Source organism: Schistocerca americana, chromosome 2 (assembly GCF_021461395.2).
Source record: "Schistocerca americana isolate TAMUIC-IGC-003095 chromosome 2, iqSchAmer2.1, whole genome shotgun sequence".
Classification (NCBI taxonomy): domain Eukaryota; kingdom Metazoa; phylum Arthropoda; class Insecta; order Orthoptera; family Acrididae; genus Schistocerca; species Schistocerca americana.
Window position 1 is genome coordinate 900,466,076 of NC_060120.1, and position 22,633 is coordinate 900,488,708.

General features: G+C 42.3%; 1 protein-coding gene across 1 annotated transcript in view; it reads right to left on the bottom strand.

Moving 5' to 3' along the window:
- The window catches only part of LOC124595884 (farnesol dehydrogenase-like), a 47,817-nt gene that overhangs the window by 18,229 nt on the left and 6,955 nt on the right, over positions 1–22,633 (bottom strand). The window contains exon 2 of the mRNA XM_047134791.1: positions 8,240–8,402. Coding sequence (XP_046990747.1) covers positions 8,240–8,402 — 163 coding nt within the window. The remainder of the gene's footprint in view (positions 1–8,239; positions 8,403–22,633) is intronic.

A 22,633-nucleotide genomic window follows, 5' to 3' on the forward strand; every position in this document is an offset into this window, starting at 1 on the left:
GTTTGGCAGGGAGTCATCATCTTCAAACCTTGTTCCACAAAGAAAGTCTTTCAGTTTCCCAAAGAGATGATAGTCACATGGAGCTGGGTCAGGACTGTAAGGCAGGTTTTTCAGTGTTGTCCATCTGAGTTCTTGTTTCTTTGTGAGCCACTGTCAACATCCTGGGAACCCACCTGCCACAAACCTTTTTTAATGCCAACTCTTTCAGTATTCTGCAAACACTTCCTTCCCTTCTCCTATCTCAATGTAGCCTGACAATTCGTTCACTGTGATGCCTCTGTCAGCAGTCACCAATTCGTTAACTCTCTGTACATTGTCTGGAGTGTGTGCAGTATGAGGTCTGCCGCTGCGAGGACAATCCTCAATATTGCCGTGCCCCCTTTCATCACGTAACCTGCTTGCCCATCGGCTAACTGTATTGCGATCGACAGCAGCATCTCCTTACACCTTTTTCAACTTCTTGTGGATGTTTCCCACTGTCTCGTTTTCACAGCACAGGAATTCTATGACAGCACGTTGCTTCTGACGAACGTCAAGTGTAGCAGCCATCTTGAAGACATGCTGTGACGGCGCCACTCACGGGAACAGGTTGAACTAAATTTGAAAACAAGCGGGAAGGATGTATCTACACACTGTAAAACTTTCACACACGCAGAATGAAAACTGGATTTTTACAAAAATAGTGTGCATTTCTTTTGGAGTGACCCTCGTAGATACGTGTTTCAAAGTTTTACTGACCTTCAATGTAGTCACCAGCATTGCGTATAACCCGTTGCCAGCGATGTGGGTGGATACTCTTAGCAGTGTCAGTTGTGTTGACAGTTCGAGCGGCGCGGTCTATTGTCCGACTAATTTGTTGCAGTTCTTAGTGATTGCCGTGAGGCGTTTCCTTCAGTTTAGAAATCGAGTTGAACTCACGAGGGGTTAAGTCAAATCAGTAACAGCTTGCACTGTACGTGCTTGAGCATTGTCCTGCAAAACGATGGTCAGGTCCTGCAGGAAGTGTCATCACTTCTTCTCTATGCTCTTCATTTTTGGAACACAACCTAAGACCAGCTTAGAGACGGAAGTGATGACACTTTCTGCAGGTCCTGACCATCATTTTGCAGGACAATGCTCAAGCAAGTACAGTGGAACCTATTACTGGTTTGTTTGACTGATGGGGCTACTGAGTGCCATACCACCTACTGCATTCACCTGACTTAATCCCTCGTAAGTTCAACTCGATTTCTAAACTGAAGGACGTCATTCGCTTCAAAACTGCTACAAATTCGTCGGGCAGTAGTCCATGCCGCTCGAACTGTCAACACAACTGGCACTGCTAATAGTACCCTACGACTTCCACACCGCTGACAACGGATTATACACAATGCTGGTGACTGCTTTGAAGGTCAGTAAAACTTTGAAACACATATCTACTTTGTACGAGCTGTAAATAAATAGTTACCACTATTAAAGTTCAACCCTCGTATATACGTATGCATCAGCAGCGGCTTGCGACCAAAAATGAAGGTGGTGTACCTTACACACAAAGAAATACATTTAAAAAGGAGACTGAATTAGCTCACTGCTCAAGTTTTTGTAGATCATGATATAAAAAGATAGCTCACTCATGTCACTGCAGCACATAGTCGTAATAACACCGAAACGTATACACAGATTAAAGTATTACTGGTGTGCATAGCAAGGAGAGATCGGAAACCAACCACACATAGCAAAATATGTCCTCAGGATTTTCGGGAAGAGGTCAGAGACCGAACATCAGCTTCGTCAGTCCATATTAAGGAAGACACTGGATTATGAATGCAGCGCTTTCAAATCACATATTTCTCTCCTTGCTCATTCGAAAATTAAGATGAACACCAGTAATACTTTAATCTGTGTATACGTTTCGGTGTTATTACGACTATGTGCTGCAGTGACATGAGTATTACTGGTGTGCATAGCAATGAATTTGTGAAGTACTGGAAAATTTTTCCTTAGCGGTAGCCTACGCCCCACTTGATGAGCCACTCATGACTGCTGCACCATCATATATTTGTGCTATCAGTTTGTGTGGACAATTCTCCAAATGGTGATTCATCTGTTCTATGATGTACATTGCCAAAGACTAGGTATTATACTTTTTTGGTGGTATGAAGTCCCAAAATCTTTCAACTGGTCTTCCACTAACGATGAACCTACTTACTATAGCTAAGCTTTCAGATAGCAAGGAAATTACTTAATTCTAGCAGCAGGAAAAGGCAGTTTGATTTGCAAAAATGGTTCAAATGGCACTGAGCACTATGGGACTTAACATCTGTGGTCATCAGTCCCCTAGAACTTAGAACTACTTAAACCTAACTAACCTAAGGACATCACACACATCCATGCCCGAGGCAAGATTCGAACCTGCGACCGTAGCAGTCGCGCGGTTCCGGACTGAGCGCCTAGAACCGCTAGACCACCGCGGCCGGCTTTGATTTGCAAAACAAGTACTTAATTCTTTATTTCACGTATCCACTTATTACTTGAGCCTCAAAATTCACTACAGCACATGCCGAAATAACGAACCCAGTGCACAGTAAGTATTTACTTCGTTTGCGGCTACTCTTGAACAGGTAAGGAAGTGCCAGAATCCTGCTTTTTTCGAAGATCTGACATTGCGCTTGTCTTTGGGAGAATTCGGATCTTGTCTCTGCGGCTCAAAGGTTGTTTACACACATAAGGCCCGTACACGAAAACAAAGTTGCCAAGCATCGCCTCCGCACCCCACATCTCCCCTGAGACGCCAATGACCGCACTTGAAGGTGCACTGTATTCCCAACTCGCCATTGGCACATTTCCGTTCCCATCGGCTGCGTTCAGCACAGGGAGAAAGAGCCGGGGCATTTCAGAAGAGGTTAATGGTGTGTAACTTCTCCACTACTATAGATAGATCAAAAAGCAAACGATGACTTGATTATTAATTAATAACCCTTAATTAGTGGTGGATGAAGTTGAGAAAGTACAAAGGGAACGCTCCTAGAACATGCACCTTTGCTTAAAAACTTGAGTCTACCAGAATCAAAGCCAGAACCCCACACAGCGAGCAATGATGCCACCATAGAGACACACTGCTTGTCGAAAGTAAATCAATCTTATTTTAGCATATTAAATATGGTCGGAAAACTTAGAACTTTATTATTTCAAGAATTTTTGAGGACTGCTTTGAAATGCTTTGGGAGAGGTATATTTGTGACAAGAACGTTACGTACTATAAATACAAAAAATTACAAAAATCTGATTGTGGTGTGATCCTCTTGTTAGAGTAAAACAGGCTGCGAGGTGCCGGGGCTAGCAGTGTATTTAACACTAAATTTTAGAATCTACATATGTAAATGATGCTCTAAACCCCCGCCTTATTCTAACTCCGACTTTTGCTGTTGCACAAGGATTAAAAAATATACGCGAACTGACTGTAATCAGCCCTGCAAGTGGAGTGGAAAAGAGTTTGGCACCTGCAATAATTTAATTTGATAAATAAGTTAAATAAACGAAGGTTTCATTAACATAGTGAGGAATGATAGGTTTGCTCTACCGATTAACAGAATGAAAGTTCTGTCCAAAATAACAATATGATTTATTAAGACTAAACACAAAATACTAAACCAAAACACATGAAACATTTACAATACATCAAACTGGCTCAAATTGGATACTCATACAAACACTGTAAAGGTGAAGTTGTCCCTAAACTACACTCCTAGAAATGGAAAAAAGAACACATTGACACCAGTGTGTCAGACCCACCATACTTGCTCCGGACACTGCGAGAGGGCTGTACAAGCAATGATCACACGCACGGCACAGCGGACACACATGGAACCGCGGTGTTGGCCGTCGAATGGCGCTAGCTGCGCAGCATTTGTGCACCCCCGCCGTCAGTGTCAGCCAGTTTGCCGTGGCATACGGAGCTCCATCGCAGTCTTTAACACTGGTAGCAAGCCGCGACAGCGTGGACGTGAACCGTATGTGCAGTTGACGGACTTTGAGCGAGGGCGTATAGTGGGCATGCGGGAGGCCGGGTGGACGTACCGCCGAATTGCTCAACACGTGGGGCATGAGGTCTCCACAGTACATCGATGTTGTCGCCAGTGGTCGGCGGAAGGTGCACGTGCCCGTCGACCTGGGACCGGACCGCAGCGACGCACGGATGCACGCCAAGACCGTAGGATCCTACGCAGTGCCGTAGGGGACCGCACCGCCACTTCCCAGCAGTAGATAGTGTCGGAAGTTCCATGCGGCTTTTCGCGGATGATGCTGTAGTATACAGAGAAGTTGCTGCATTAGAAAATTGTAGCGAAATGCAGGAAGATCTGCAGCGGATAGGCACTTGGTGCAGGGAGTGGCAACTGACCCTTAACATAGACAAATGTAATGTATTGCGAATACATAGAAAGAAGGATCCTTTATTGTATGATTATATGATAGCGGAACAAACACTGGTAGCAGTTACTTCTGTAAAATATCTGGGAGTATGCGTACGGAACGATTTGAAGTGGAATGATCATATAAAACTAATTGTTGGTAAGGCGGGTACCAGGTTGAGATTCATTGGGAGAGTGCTTAGAAAATGTAGTCCATCAACAAAGGAGGTGGCTTACAAAACACTCGTTCGACCTATACTTGAGTATTGCTCATCAGTGTGGGATCCGTACCAGGTCGGGTTGACGGAGGAGATAGAGAAGATCCAAAGAAGAGCGGCGCGTTTCGTCACTGGGTTATTTGGTAACCGTGATAGCGTTACGGAGATGTTTAATAAACTCAAGTGGCAGACTCTGCAAGAGAGGCGCTCTGCATCGCGGTGTAGCTTGCTCGCCAGGTTTCGAGAGGGTGCGTTTCTGGATGAGGTATCGAATATATTGCTTCCCCCTACTTATACTTCCCGAGGAGATCACGAATGTAAAATTAGAGAGATTAGAGCGCGCACGGAGGCTTTCAGACAGTCGTTCTTCCCGCGAACCATACGCGACTGGAACAGGAAAGGGAGGTAATGACAGTGGCACGTAAAGTGCCCTCCGCCACACACCGTTGGGTGGCTTGCGGAGTATCAATGTAGATGTAGATGTAGATGTAGAAATTAGGGACACTGTTGCTCTTGGGGTATCGGCGAGGACCATTCGCAACCGTCTCCATGAAGCTGGGCTACGGTCCCGCACACCGTTAGGCCGTCTTCCGCTCACGCCCCAACATCGTGCAGCCCGCCTCCAGTGGTGTCGCGACAGGCGTGAATGGAGGGACGAATGGAGACGTGTCGTCTTCAGCGATGAGAGTCGCTTCTGCCTTGGTGCCAATGATGGTCGTACGCATGTTTGGCGCCGTGCAGGTGAGCGCCACAATCAGGACTGCATACGACCGAGGCACACAGGGCCAACACCCGGTATCATGGTGTGGGGAGCGATCTCCTACACTGGCCGTACACCACTGGTGATCGTCGAGGGGACACTGAATAGTGCACGGTACATCCAAACCGTCATCGAACCCATCGTTCTACCATTCCTAGACCGGCAAGGGAACTTGCTGTTCCAACAGGACAATGCACATCCGCATGTATCCCGTGCCACCCAACGTGCTCTAGAAGATGTAAGTCAACTACCCTGGCCAGCAAGATCTCCGGATCTGTCCCCCATTGAGCATGTTTGGGACTGGATGAAGCGTCGTCTCACGCGGTCTGCACGTCCAGCACGAACGCTGGTCCAACTGAGGCGCCAGGTGGAAACGGCATGGCAAGCCGTTCCACAGGACTACATCCAGCATCTCTACGATCGTCTCCATGGGAGAATAGCAGCCTGCATTGCTGCGAAAGGTGGATATACACTGTACTAGTGCCGACATTGTTCATGCTCTGTTGCCAGTGTCTATGTGCCTGTGGTTCTGTCAGTGTGATCATGTGATGTATCTGACCCCAGGAATGTGTCAACAAAGTTTCCCCTTCCTGGGACAATGAATTCACGGTGTTCTTATTTCAATTTCCAGGAGTATACATTGTGAGGTTTAAGACGAAGTGGTATGTGGAGCCAATTCCTTGCTACTCAAATCATAAGAGAGACACACAACTAACCCAACATTAATTGCTGGTACTCAAGACAGAACAAAGTTAGAAAAAGACGAACAGGCGCGCTCTGCTGAGTTCTGATTATCACCTAGGAAAATCCCTATCTGCCGGTGCTGTGGACATACGTTACCAAACTGTCTTCTTAACTGCCAGAACACGATCTGGCGTACTGTAGGTGATGGCTGGTTGCTTCGACGTCCTCGACCGAAAGGCGAGAGCCGACTCTCCACAAGAGCACCCGTACAGGCCGAACACAGAACATTCCCGCCCCCACGACAGTGGCCGTGGTTAAACGTTCCAATCAGCAACTCGAAAACCGGCGGAAAATTCCACCCCATTGCCGGAGCACTACCATTCCACCAATGGAGATTCTTGACGCCAATTTCTGCACTGATTTGGCTACGTCACGGAGCTATGCCCTGAGCAAGCCAATCACAGTTACTATTTTGCAGAAAGCGCGGGAATTTTCCCGCCACAACTGCCTGGGTACACTAGTCATTCCCACGCCTCGCTGGTAGCCCGCCAGAAAGTGTTTTCGCCAAGTTTCTGCGAAGTAACGGAACCTCTAGCCCAGCCGCTACTTCAGGCCCCAGCGGGCGTGTCTCTTGACAATGTCGGCGTCTGGAAAGCATTCACTCGACTGCCTCACACACGTCAGCTTAACCTTCTCGAGATCAGAAGTGCCCGCCTGTCACCGGACCACCTGGGTGACGAGAGACGCTGCGTGGGAAGTCCGCGTGTGAAGGAATAGCAACTTTCCACCGCATGCAATTAGAGAGGAGAATCGTAAGATAGAAATATGAGAGGGGGCTCATGCCACCTCTCAAGGCAATGTGGTTACATGTGAAGACACAATTTAATTCTACTCCCGGTAAGTCTGATTCAGAAATTAATAAACTTTCTACGTAGGATAAGGTAGACAATGCCCAGAGTCTGTCTCAGCACATAGAAACGGGCCACCATCTCGAGGAAACCAGGCGTGAGCCACAGTCAAATTTAACTGTAGTTAACTCCGTTGTTTAACTTTGATAGAAGTCAGTGCACCAGAATTTTGCATTGGACCAGATCAAATGACGAATGTACTACGACTAACTTTCAATCAAGGTTGTTGAAGTCAAATTGACTGCACCATGTACTGCATCATGTGAAGTGCCCATATGTGTCAGCTGCTGAAGGACGAATTCTGTGTTGTAAAGTGCATCTTAAAACTATACCTTGTCATGTGTGAATATCTTCTGGGTCTTTTTGTTTTTGACGAAACATTTTTAAATGTTTCTAGTCACAATTTGTTCCCACATTTCGTTAATTAAAATCAACGAAGACTTCTTTCCATGTTTTTTCATTGTTAGCCATACTTACCACATCAGTCTTTTGTTTCCTTCAATTATTTCTTTATATTACCCCAAGACGATTTACAGTAATAAATATTTTTTCTGCACGGTTAAAGTTTGAAGATATCTCTTTCTTCTGCATATTTTCTTCTATGTTTACAACACGGAACTGTCAAGAATAAATAATGTATATCTATTACGTATGATTAAAGTAATGCTCGAAATGTGACAATCGTGTCATCATGTTTTTAACAGGGTTCTCAAATGTGTACCGTACTGATTTAGACCAGCAATGACCCTCATTCATTTTGTCCAATTTCACTGTTACACAAGATAGCGAGTTTGTGAAGTAGGTACATCTTCTGAATTACTTCAAAACTGATCTACAGCCAGTGAAGTTAATAGAACTGGCTGTTAGTGAATAATTGCTTATTAAACGTCAGTCACTGTTCTTCCACCAGTGCCTCTTACCCGTTATTTAGGTATCACATATCACTTGAATCTATGATTGCTCTGTGTAGCTTCTTTTTTAAGGGTAATTAGCTTACTTCTTACTATGTAGATGTTACAGATTCCTGTTTCTACTTCACAGATTTTGAAATACCTCTGTTTTTATTTTCCTCTTGCAGATTCCATGTTGTCTGCAAAATTCGAAACCAGTTACGTTCTGATAAATTAAAACATGACCAGAACTGTGATTTCTCCAACTCATTTAGTATGAAACTAACACCACGATACATTTTTCTTGGACCAACTGGCGCTAAAAGGTACTGAAGATTTGTCTCCAGTACCGTAAGAATGGTGACTGGAAATAAAACGAACATCAACTTACAGGTTAAGTCACCGTCGTGATAGACTCCAGCATTGTTGACGAGGACGTCGACCCCATCGAGGTTGTCGCTGATCCACTTGAAGGCGGACGTGATGCTCTCCTCTTTCGTCACGTCTCCTTCGACTGCGTATAGTTTGCCAGGAGCATCCTTCAATTCCAGTGCCTGGTTTGAAATAAAAAGAATGTTTACGATACTCTCTGCATTCAGCCATCTCGACGGCCATTTTTCTGGAACTAATTTGTGCTCACATGTGTTATAGCATAGCATTCGGCCCGCTACACTACTTTGATAGATTCTGAAGTATTTTTCTTCTCACTGTGGATCATGAGATGAAAAATGTTTCAAATAGAAACTCTTTTATGTTAGTTACGTATCTTGCACATGGAAAATTATCTAATAACAAGAAAATGAACATGTGTTACCAACTGTCTACACTTACAAAGTTACACTAATTTACATATGTTTTTTTCAGTATTCATTCTGGTCAGTAAATACGTTTCGGTCTGACAATGACTTTCCAGTTTATGTTTGTTTTGCATGTACTGTGTTGAGGTCAAAACACAATCCAGCAGACAAATCTGTGGGCTTCCCTTTTGGTTACTAAAGACGTTAACCTTTATAAAGTGATTAATAATTTCATTAAGAATACAGGGAAAAGTCTGTAGATTTTAATAGCACTCACATCTTCATTTATCTATATTGCTTTTGTACATGAGTTTTGGTTGCGCTGTTTACTTTTACTGCAATGGTTTCATTTCTCATATTGTACTTTAGCTTTCCTAACAGCCCAGCTCGTAAAGTTCTCTGAATGAACGCTTTAAGAAGGAGAGATCGGAAACCAACCACACATAGCAAAATATGTTCTCAGGATTTTCGGGAAGAGGTCAGAGACCGAACATCAGCTTCGTCAGTCCATATTAAGGAAGACACTGGATTATGAATGCAGCGCTTTCAAATCACATATTTCTCTCCTTGCTCATTCGAAAATTATAACAAAACGAAAGTTACATTAACGAGGTCGAATGTGTCGTATTACTGAATCATATATGCATTTAAGACCAGACAAGCGTCTAAAATGTTTACCTGACATTGTGTTATTTACGAAAGTAGTATAACATTTACTACTTAAAACAACTGTTGCATGTACACGGCTCAAATTAAGAACAAGAAGCAATCGTTAACAGTAGTCTGCTAATAATTTGGCACATCTAACATGGCGGCACAAGCTTCAAAGAAATGTACAACGTAAGCCTCTAGCGCCAACTCCCCTTGTTATACCTCCACGGTTTTCGATAGCTGAGTGGAATACAAGCTCTGGAGGCCAAATAAAACAAAAACAAACAAACAACACTCTGCAAAAACAATCATTCTTAACTGCCAGTGATGGGACAAACAGCAGTATGACTTCCTCTGTGCCCTTGGAGAATTTTGTTTTATGAGCACTAACCCGTGCTCCAAGGCATATTGCTCTCCCTGATGTTTCGTCTCCCAGGTATCGAGACATCGTCAACGACTCGGATAGCAGTTTCACACTTACATAAGTTCAGAAAGCTGAATTATTTATACCTATCCATGCAATGGTTGTTTAGCGACGTTATCAGACCGCTGCCTAAGATAGCGGAGTCGCGCCAATGTATGTTATGGAGTTCGTAGAGGGGAGGGGGGGGGGACAGTTTGCGCTCTTTGCTTTATTTAGCGCTAAAGCCTACAACTGGTCTAATTCCAGTCCTTTTCTGTCAAAGCTGTTTTTATGATTTTGCAAAGTAATGATAGAATCTGGATAATATCATAGTTTCGTATAAACGAATTTTGCGGGTCCCTTGAGACTGTGCATGATCTGCTGCTACCGATTTATCTGTGCTACCCAAACGACAATTGCTCTTGTGTTCCTTAAGTCGGGTGTTAATGTTTCTGCATCTGCAAGAAATTTTTTATATCCTTGCTGTGGCAAGCGGAGGCTGTATGTCCTTTCTGGTGTTTAGATATTTGCACACTTTTCTTGTTGGTTAAACACTGTGTCAATACTGTGTCTCCTCAGTACTCTGCCGATCCTATCAGTGACAGCTATTACGAATGGAAGGAAAACTTTCTGTTTAGTTAGTTGGTTCTTTTTCACTAGAAGCTCCAGATCTTTTATGATGTGCGGCCCCATTTATCCCACTGTCAGAGTAGCCGTTTCTTCTAGAAGTAGCTCAAATGATCGAGCCCATCCTCCAAGTACTGTGGTTCACTGATTCTTTTGGTCCGGTCCCCCAACGTTTTGATCCTCCTCTTTTCTGCTTGAGATGGTGAATGGCATTTTTGTGAAGGTATCTACCCAAGTGAGTGGGATTTTAGTAAAGTTTGTGTCCTGTAGTTCTGTCGGCTTTTCTTTGTACCCTTACATCTACAGCTGCTATTGATAAAGAACAAAATAAAAGGAAAGTTTACACCCTTTCGTAAAAAGAGTCACTTATCGCATCGGCAGTGTGCTAAGAACACACGGTGTTGACACAGATCTGCTACCAATACATTATCAAGTTATATGCGTGACAAGATCGGTATTCATTTCCTCAATGTACGATAAAGGAAAAGTTGTCTATTTGATTCTTTCCGCACTCTTAGTTCAGTCAGGCGCCACCCCCGAACGGGTTCCCTGTGGACACTGATCGGTCGTTTCATTACTGCCATTCGGGACGTCCTGGGGCCATTCGAATCACGCCGGGGGTTAGCGACGCTTCTAAAGCAAGGTGTCGACAAACGCAAAAAAAAGGTCAGAGCTCAGAACTTCATGTGAGATGTAAGGCGGGTTGTGCATCAAATTTTACCACAATTCTGCCCAACGCCGTTGCACACGTGTCACACGTAGCAAAGTTCTTCACCCCCCGCCCCCCCCCCCCAATTGTACCCTCTTTTCTTGACGCCTCTGTGACAGAGGTCAGAAAAATGAAGCCCAGCGTTGAAATCAGGTGGTTTTCTTATGGATGGCTGTGGAAAACATTTAAGTCACACCGCCGTTCAGAGTCTATACGAAAAGGCCTCAGGAGGTGTCATGAAGGGTGTGAATGAAACCACCCCTTCCCTTGAACGTTCAGTTTCATACATTTCGTTGTCGAAAACGACAATTTGAAATGCGATGTGCAACATGACGGTGTCCTTGACGATCTTTGACGTTACTGACATTCCCCGGACGATTCAAACATTCTCTATGAACATCACTGAGATGCAGACACATTGAACGTGATCTCAGTCCTTTTTAGTGTAGCGTAATAGCAATTTTTCTCTGGTATACAGGATGGAATCACTAGGGAACTATACCCGAAGCAGAATACGTGTTTATGCTTTCTCATGCTTCCTTTAACACTCCTTCCTGTGCCGCTGCAAGGGGAGTGCAACATTGACACGTACGTGAATAAAATGGCAAAGGGTCTCTCTAGCACCCAGAGATCGATAACACCCTCAGGCCACCCGCATGTTTTTCTCTGAGCACTTTAAAAATGAGACATCCATTTACCAATTCCTAGGCGACAGCAGGACAGGCAACACTTTTGAAGCCCCTCAGATTTCACACGTGGCCCATACGCCATAGACGCACGGAGTCGCCATTAATGACATGTTTATAGCTATCCGCCTCCAGCACTGTTTAAGAGTACACTTCCTCTGCGAGCTTCTGTAATTGAATATAGACTCATTTAAGTGATTTATCTAAGGATTTACTATATTTAACATCAGTTAGTATCATAACGACTTGCACCCTAAATATTAACTCTTATACCATATACCATATAAGCTTATATACTATATACCATATAAGCTTATACCATACAAGCTCGTGAATAACTCAGCAACTAGCTGTCACTGCTCTCACTAATCAATTTTAGTTTAATTTTGTTCCGTTATTTATTAAACTGGAAATGTTCTTTAAATAAAGATCTGTTTGTATCTTGTGTTAGTTTTAGTACTGGTAGCGATGCGTAATTATGGAAATTACAATAACTAAGTGGATGACTAGTTCACATTAGCACCATTAGATATACATAATGGTGTATGTAAAATAGCGGTTTTAATATACGCATAATCCTCTTTTATCTGCAGTTGTTCAATTTAACAGAAACCCTGTTCCATGTTTCTAGGTACGTGTATACACAATGTGCTCTATTAACACAATAGGAATAGTAATTACATTCATATAAATGGCCATCTAAATGAAGTAGTTCATATTACTACCACTTTGATTGCCAATAATTTTTAGTGCTTTAACATCACTCTTCATTGTAGTCACTTCCATTGTATATCGATAAAAAATGTATTTCCTTAAAACTATCATTCTTGTGATAATATAAATAACCAACTACATATATATAGTGCAGTACTGCAATATCACGCATGTGTAGAGGGCACCATAGTCACATACAAGATGCACTGAGGCAAGCAGTAAGATAACTGTAAACAGCAGCCTCAGCCTGAGTAGAATTTGAAATATTGACATGCATAATTCTAAAACGACTATGCCAAATAATGGTTGAAATGTATTGACTCTATTTGCTGATATGTACCATCCCCTTGAAATTTATACCATTATACTTTGGCATTAACATGTATGCGATTGTATTCTAATTGGTTCCTGTATTACATCCAGCACTGAAGACGGTCAATTAGTGACTGAAATCTAGATTTGCTACAAAAAACACCAACTGTGGCTGATTGCTGTACCTTGTTTCGCCAATTGCAACCTCTATGTTAACTGGTGAAAAGACAACTCACCATTTTCAACAGATTTAAATGTCTTTTTCAGAAGGGCAAGAAACCTATTTTTACTATTTTCAATTTGATATCCATATATTTAGAAACAGTCCTAGATATCTTGAAAGGCAGGAACTTCAATATTTTGAACATGGCTGCACTTCAGCAACGATCAAAGAATAGCACGTGAACCTGTAAGTCAGTGTAAGTTGGTTAAAAGCATGCTAATGCATGTCGGTTGTAATATGAAGAAATATCTGAATGAACAGCTTATGAATCTCGACTTTTCTGTACTTTTTGAATTTTTGCAATTGACAGTAACACCTGATTTACCGTGTTTTTATTGAGCCATGGCGCTTGATAATTATTGCAGAAAGCTTCTTTTTAAATAAATATTGTGAAGGATAGCACACATAATCAACCCAGCCCTTCCATTCACATGTCACTCTGCTACACAACGGTAGCAGAGTGTGATTACTTCAGGTTATGTGGGTTATTATCAGTTAGTAATCAAATTGTATCTAGATAATTTTGAAATACACATACGATTGAAATTAGGTTATTTCAGGATGTGTGACAAGAGGTTATCTGGAGTGACTGACTTGAGAAAGGACGAAGTAGAATACAAGCTTAGAATTAGGAACTTTGAGCCTTTGGAACTGTAACCAACCCGGTACAAATGTTGAAAAATATTGCACCGCCCTATTGTCATACCATCAGTGCGTCTCAATGAGAAGAGTGAGAACCATTAAGTGAAATAAAGTCTGTTGTTCAATTCTTTTATAGGCAAATAATTCATTTGAGGACCTAAATAACCCATTTTGTGAATATCTTGCATTATTTTCAGAGCACCAAAGGGAGGAATCAAGTGAGTCAACAAGTAGACAGGTTACAAGAACAAACTTCTGTTCTCTCTGAATGCAATGATTAAGTGTGTGCTCAAAATATAAGAAAGAAATCAGAAGCAAAGTGCTCAGAAACTGTTACAAAATGTGAGACCACCTCCTCCTTCCTAGTCCCACTTAACTGATAATAATACTTCTCCTTTTTGACGATGACTTGATGACTAATTAATAACCCTTAATTAGTGGTGGATGAAGTTGAAAAAGTACAACAGCCTAAGATCCAACAACCTTTGTAAACGAGAGGTAGCAAATCAGAATAATGAAATCATGCCACGAGAGTCTAATAACAACTTGCATTCTGAAATGAGTCATTCTGGGACGACAGTCCCTACACTGACACTACCGTTAAACATTACTCGTGCTCTCGGCCAGATACGGCACCTTTGTCTTAACAACAGGGCAAGTCTGAACGACAACTGTTGCACTGAGCACCCAAAACGAGGAACCTCGCATCTGATTGTCGTAACCAGAGAGGTTCTGGCAAATTTTGTTACAGCTGACAGAGGCTTTATTTGTTCTCCTAACGAAACAGGTACAGCAATGCTAACCCTGCAAAGAGAAACTGAGTATTGTAGCCAGATTGATCGGGGAGTTGTTGATGGGCAACATACGTGTGTTTGTTAAGCTATAAAATCGTTTACTTGGCTTGCTACAAGAGGCTAGTAGCATAGTTGCAGCACCAGCCGTGGTTCTTGGTTGATTTACAGAAGCAAGCTGAAAACTGTGGCTTGAAAGGCATCAGTTCTATTAAGCTGCAATGCTCTAAATGTACAGGTCATTTAATACCCAATGTTACCACAGCAAGGGTGACACAGTATAGTCTCTCAATAAATTCCGTCAGTTTTTGTGCAACATATCGGTACCATTCCTTAGTGCGCCAAACTCAGGGTTTACAGGATGGTCAACTGGTAAATTGAACTTGTTACGGAAATTCGTGGTTAAGCTGTAGAACCAGAGATTGTCTTGGAAGTTGCTGGATGCTTGATGTGTCTACTAATGAATTAGAGGTTGCTAAATTTGGTGAGTAGAAGACTGAGCTGAGCTGAACTGAGCTGCTGAGACAATAACGATACCACCGTTACCTTCAAGCATGAAATAACTCTAGTTGGTCATTGATGAAATATTTCGGGACAGAATTGTTAGACCTTCCTGCTCTCCATATTCTCCACTCATATTTTTGGTTTCAAAGGAAATGGAGAAATTCGGCCTGTCAAAGAGACACTGAAAATAAGATAAGTTTAGAATCCATTGGTTTTGCAGGGCTAAATACTTCACCACTCTGGATCTCAACCAGGCCTATTAACAAATTCCCTTGTCCGAAGATTCCAAGGCAATTACAGCATTTGTTACCAACTGGGATCTGCATAAATTTAATTGGGTTTCGTTTGAGCTCTCAACCGAAAAGGTGGTCTTATCCTATTTGTCAGCATTTTTCTCAGATTTCAAATTTAAGTTCTCTCACTCTCTAGATGACTTGGTTAGCTTCATCGAAAATTTCTCTGAGCATTTTCGGCGTGTTGAGCAGGTCTTGCACCGGAAGGGCTCAGAGTTTAGCTTTATAAGGTAAATAATAAATGAAAAGTGCTCGTTTGCTTTAGTTCTGCAACATTAATTTTATTGTGTTAACCGATTTTCAACTTATAAGGCCATCTTCAGACATTTATTTATTGTGACCAAAGAAACTACAATGTTTGTAAACGACACTGGAAAAGAAGTTACACATCTAGAATGAAGTACAAATGCACAGTAAAATCGGTTGTTGTTATTGTTGTTGTTGTGTTCTTCAGTCCTGAGACTGGTTTGATGCAGCTCTCCATGCTACTCTATCCTGTGCAAGCTTCTTCATCTCCCAATACCCACCGCAACCTACATGCTTCTGAATTTGCTTAGTGTATTCATCTCTTGGTCTCCCTCTACGATTTTTACCCGCCACGCTGAACTCCAATACTAAATTGGTGATCCCTTGATGCCTCAGAACATGTCCTACCAACCGATCCCTTCTTCTAGTCAAGTTGTGCCACAAACTACCCTTCTCCCGAATTCTATTCAATTCCTCTTCATTAGTTATGTGATCTACCCATCTAATCTTCAGCATTCTTCAGTAGCACCACATTTCGAAAGCTTGTATTCTCTTCTTTTCCAAACTATTTATCGTCCATGTTTCACTTTCATACATGGCTACACTCCATACACATACTTTCAGAAACGACTTCCCGACACTTAAATCTATACTCGATGTTAACAAATTTCTCTTCTTCAGAAACGGTTTCCTTGCCATTGCCAGTTTACGTTTTATATCCTCTCTACTTCGACCATCGTCAGTTATTTTGCTCCACAAATAGCAAAACTTCTTTACTACTTTAAGTGTCTCATTTCCTAATCTAATTCCCTCAGCATCACCAGACTTAATTCGACAACATTCCATTATCCTCGTTTTGCTCTTGTTGATGTTCATCTTGTATCCTCCTTTCAAGACACTGTCAATTCCGTTCAACTGCTCTTCCATGCCCTTTGCTGTCTCTGACAGAATTACAATGTCACTGGCGAACCTCAAAGTTTTTAATTTCTTCTCCATGGATTTTAATACCTACTCCGAATTTTTCTTTTGTTTCCTTTACTGCTTGCTCAATATACAAATTGAATAACCTCGGGGAGAGGCTACAACCCTGTCTCACTCCCTTCCCAACCATTGCTTCCCTTTTATGTCCCTCGACTCTTATAACTGCCATCTGGTTTCTGTACAAATTGTAAATAGCCTTTCGCTCCCTGAATTTTACCCCTGCCACCTTCAGAATTTGAAAGAGAGTATTCAAGTCAGTATTGTCAAAAGCTACCTCTAAGTCTACAAATGCTAGAATCGTAGGTTTGCCTTTCCTTAATCTATTTTCTAAGATAATTCGTAGGGTCAGAATTGCCTCACGTGTTCCAATATTTCTACGGAATCCAAACTGATCTTTCGCGAGGTCGGCTTCTACCAGTTTTTCTATTCGTCTGTAAAGAATCCGCGTTAGTATTTTGCAGCTGTGGCTTAATAAACTGATAGTTCGGTAATTTTCAAATCTGTCAACACCTGAATTTGCGTTTGGAATTGTTATATTCTTCTTGAAGACTGAGGCTATTTCGCCTGTCTCATACATCTTGTTCACCAGATAGTAGAGTTGTGTCAGGACTGGCTCTCCCAAGGCTGTCTGTAATACCAATGGAATGTTGTCTACTCCCGGGGCCTTGTTTCCACCCAGGTCTTTCAGTGCTCTGTCAAACTCTTCACGCAGTATCATATCTCCCATTTCATCCTCATCTACATCCTCTTCCATTTCCATAATATCGTCCTCAAGTACATCGTCCTTGTATAGACCCTCTATTACTCCTTCCACCTTTCTGCTTTCCCTTCTTTGCTTAGAACTGGATTTCCATCCGAGCTCTTGATATTCATGCAAGTGGTTCGTTTTTCCCCAAAGATCTCTTTCATTTTCCTGTAGGCAGTATCTATCTTACCCCTAGTGATATACGCCTCTACATCCTTACATTTATCCTCTAGCCACCCCTGCTTAGCCATTTTGCACTTTCTGTCGATTTCAATTTTGAGGCGTTTGTATTCCTTTTCGCCTGCTTCATTTACTGCATTTTTATATTTTCTCCTTTCATCAATTAAATTCAATATTTCTTCTGTTACCCAAGGGTTTCTACTAGCCCTCGTCTTTTTACATACTTGACCCTCTGCTGCCTTCACTACTTCGTCCCTCAAAGTTACCCGTTCTTCTTCTATTGTATTTCTTTCCCCTCACTCCTGTCAATTGTTCCCTTATGCTCTCCCTGAAACTCTGTACAACCTCTGGTTTAGTCAGTTTATCTAGGTCACATCTCCTTAAATTCCCACCTTTTTGCAGCTTCTGCAGTTTTAATCTACAGTTCATAACCAATAGATTGTGGTCAGAGTCCACGTCTGCCCCAGGAAATGTCTTACAGTTTAAAACCTAGTTCCTAAATCTCTGTCTTACCATTATATAATCTATCTGATACCCTCTAGTATCTCCAGGCTTCTTCCATGTATACACCCTTCTTTCATGATTCTTGAACCAAGTGTTAGCTATGATTAAGTTATGCTCTGGGCAAAATTCTACCAGGTGGCTTCCTCTTCCATTTCTTACCCCCAGTCCATATTAACCTACTACGTTTCCTTCTCTCCCTTTTCCTACTATCGAATTCCAGTAACCCATGACTATTAAATTTTCGTCTCCCTTCACTAACTGAATAATTTCTTTTATCTCATCATACATTTCATCAATTTCTTCGTCATCTGCACTGCTAGTTGGCGTATAAACTTGTACTACTGCAGCAGGCCTGGGCTTCGTGTTTATCTTGGCCACAATAATGCGTTCACTATGCTGTTTGTAGTAGCTTACCCGCACTCCTATTTTTTTATTCATTATTAAACCTACTCCTGCATTACCCCTATTTGATTTTGTATTTATACTCCTGTATTCATCTGAGCAAAAGTCTTGCTCCTCCTGCCACTGAACTTCACTAATTCCCACTATATCTAACTTTAACCTATCCATTTCCCTTTTTAAATATTCCAACCTACCTGCCCGATTAAGGGATCTGACTTTCCACGCTCCGATCCGTAGAACGCCAGTTTTCTTTCTTCTGATAACAACGTCCTCTTGAGTAGTCCCCTCCCTGAGATCCGAATAGGGGACTATTTTACCTCCAGAATATTTTATTTTACCCTAGAGGACGCCATAATCAATTAACCATACAGTAAAGCTGCATGCCCTCGGGAAAAATTACGGCTGTAGTTTCCCCTTGCTTTCAGCCGTTCGCAGTACCAGCACAGCAAGGCCGTTTTGGTTACAAGGCCAGATCAGTCAATCATCCAGACTGTTGCCCCTCTAACTACTGAAAAGGATACTGCCCCTCTTCAGGAACCGCACGTTTGTCTGGCCTCTCAACAGATACCCCTCCATTGTGGTTGCACCGACGGTACGGCTATCTGTATCGCTGAGGCACGCAAGCCTCCCCACCAACGGCAAGGAATGTTGTTCTACCAAGAACCGACGGAAGATTCAGTTTATACTTTAAGGTAAAATTTACTCAGTTGCAAATGTCATTTTGGGATATATAGTTTCTCCCAAACGTATTAGTGTTGATCAGAGCGGCACTAAGGCTATTTAGATCTGTCCACCACCTAAGAATTCCAAAGCCATGCGAAGGTTCATTGGACTGATTACTATTCTTTTTCAGAAGTTAATGCCCAGCTTTGTACAAACTGTAGGTCCCTTGAATGAATTAAGAAACAAAGTAAGGAAATTTGTATATAGTCCTTCGCAGCAAGTCACTATCTGAGGGCCTTAAGACCGTTTAACAACAGCACCCCTACTGGTAACTCCTCACTTTTTAAAGGAATTTGTAGCTCGAATCGGCTCCTCTATGTAGGGTGTAGCAGCTGTTACTTTACAGAAACACCCATGAGAGACACCTGGTAGGGTATCTCTCTCATGCACTGTCAATGTAAGAAGCAGTTTACGGACTGAAAGCTTAGGCGGTGCTTTCCACCCTTCAGAAGTTTCGTATATATTTGGAGCATCGCCCATTTACTCTTGAAACGGATAAGCAGACCCTCAATTGGGTGTTGAGAAGACCGAGGTGAATAGAGTACATTGCCAGACGAGCAATCAAGATCTCCACCTGATAATGTTATTGGTGACAGTCTTAGATGTACATTTGGGGATGATGATAGCGAACAAAGTGGTGAGTAGACATCTAAAAGAAATCATCAGCGGCAACCTAAATACATTATTGCAATACTCACACATCTTCCTGTGTCGTTTAAAGATACTGCTGTAAACGAAGACTCTAATATCAAATTAAGGGGAATTAAAGGGAACCCAAGACTGGAGCAAAAGTTAAGCCCTTGTCCAGTGAGAGGGAGTATTTGGAATAAAGCAGTTTTGACCTCATAATTAGTATCCATTATATGCAAATATTACTATGAGTCAACAGTAGGTAGTTATTTATTTAAAACCCATCTGAATGTGTGGGAGACTTTTATCTGAGATGGAATTGGTAAGGAGATCAAGGAGTTGATCCAGACTTGTAACGTCTGTGCAATTAGTAATCCAACAACGAGTACCAGAAGGGAGTATTAGCTTCAGAAGTTGTGTTATCACACTTAGAGAGACTGCAGGTAGGTTATAGAGGCCAGCTTTCACGGTCTCGAGACGGAAATACGATCATACTTGTGTGTGTAGATGCCTTTGCCCGCTTTTGTTGGTTGTTTCCGACGGGTAGTGCTACCATGCAAGGGTCCATTCTTTGTCTGCAGTCCTTGTTTGGTACCTTTGGTCACCGTCAGTACATAGACTCTGACGATGTCATAGCACATGACACATATCTTGAGATTTCTGTGTTGAAAGTGCTATTGCACATACTGCTACGACACCATATTATTCCTCCTTTTGTGTTCACAGAGCGGATTAAGCGCAATTTCCGCTTCGCCCTTGTACCTACCACCACCAAGATCGTTTCCTGTGGAACCAGTCCCTTCATCCGTTGGCTTTCGTCTTAACTACCTCAATACAAGAAACCAAAAGCAAACTCCCCCTATCCTTATGGCCGCTATAAGCCAATTCATTGTTAGCAAATTTATGGTTGATCAATCAACTTTTCCCTGGAAAATCGATGCAGCGCAAATTCGCGAAAATTGGAAGTGAGCAAGAGGTAATTTAACGTTAAGCCACGAGAGAGAAATATGCAAATATAACAGAGTGAGACGGCCGACAAGCTTCAAACTGGGTGACTAGGACTAGGTGAGTAACGGGGAGGCACTAACTAATGAGGAAGTTGCTACCCAGTTTTGCTGGGCCAGTCCAGATTATCAGGTTTCTAACTCCAGTCACCTTGCTAGTCAAGCACAGTAAAACCAGGAGAATTTTTTGTCCATTTATCAAGAACCAAGCTTTAGACTATTCAGTCTTATGAGTGAAAGAGTGTGTGTGGCATGAATGTCAATTAATTTTAAAGCTACGTGGGTCACTCCAAAAGAAATGCCCACTATTTTTGTAAAAATACAGTTTTCATTCAGCATGTGTGAAAGTTTTACAGTGTGTAGATACATCCTTCCCGCTCGTTTTCAAACTTAGTTCAACCTGTTCCCGTGCGTGACCCCGTCACAGAATGTCTTCAAATTGGCTGCTACACTTGACTTTCGTCAGAAGGAACGTGCTGTCATAGAATTCCTGTGCTGTGGAAACGAGACAGTGGCAAACATCCACAAGAGGTTGAAAAAGGTGTATGGAGATGCTGCTGTCGATCGCAGTACAGTTACTCGGTGGGCAATCAGGCTACGTGATGAAAGAGGGCACGGCAGTATTGAGGATTGTCCTCGCAGCGGCAGGCCTCGTACTGCACACACTCCAGACAATGTACAGAGAGTTAAAGAATTGGTGACTGATCACAGACGCATCACAGTGAACGAATTGTCACGCTACGTTGGGACAGGGAAAGGAAGTGTTTGCAGAATACTGAAAGTGTTGGCGTTAAAAAAGGTTTGTGTCAGGTGGGTTCCCAGAATATTGACAGTGACTCACAAAGAAACAAGAAAAACGGTATGCAGCGATCTTTTGGAACAGTACGAGAATGGTGGAGATGAATTTATTGGAAGAATTGTGACAAGTGATGAAGCATGGCTCCATCATTTTTCACCAGAGACCAAGAGGCAACCAATGGAGTGGCATCATGCAAATTCACTCAAGAAAAAAAAATTCAAAACCACACCTTCTGCTGGAAAAGCTATGGCTACGGTGTTTTTAGATTCCGAAGGACTCTTGCTTGTGGATATCATGCCAAGTGGAACCACCATAAATTCTAATGCATATGTGACGACACTGAAGAAACTTCAAGCTCGACTGAGTCGTGTTCGACCACACTGGCAGAAGCAGGATGTTTTGCTGTTGCACGACAATGCACGGCCACATGTCAGCCAAAAAACCATGGAAGCGATCACAAAACTCGGATGGACAACACTGAAACACCCACCTTACAGTCATGACCTGGCTCCATGTGACTATCATCTCTTTGGGAAACTGAAAGACTCTCTTCGTGGAACAAGATTTCAAGATGATGACTCCCTTGTGCACACTGACAAACAGGGGCTCCAACAGGTTGGTCCAGAATTTTACTGTGCGGCTATACAGGCGCTGGTTCCAAACTGGCGTAAGGCAGTTGAGATGGATGGAAATTATGTGGAAAAATGAAAATATTGTTCCTAAAGGATGTATCTACACACTGTAAAACTTTCAAACATGTAGAATAAAAGATGGATTTTAAAAAAAATAGTGTGAATTTCTTTTGGAGTGACTCTTGTATATTCTTAGGAAAATAGACACGTCTACACGCATTACTTTGTGTGGCCTCGCTTGTGTTCTGTGGTAAAACATGATTTCATTCAGGCTGAACCATTGTTCGTTAAGGTATATATAGTGTACTGGTAAGCATCTGAAGAAAATTTTGAGACCCACTGAAACTCATCCCCTGTACCTACAGAGACAGTTTAGTCAAACCTTGAAGTTGGTTGTTTCTGTCTGCTGGATAAGCTAGTTGAATTGCTGCAGATACATGCATTTTAATACTATCGTTTGGTTTCATAATGTTTGTAAAATATTACCTAGCTTCTGCACTGAACTGCTGGCTGATTTGGTATTCGACCTATGGTAACAAGGTGAGGATCCGTTTGCCTGTTTTTTTTTTTTTCTTTTTCTTTCTAAT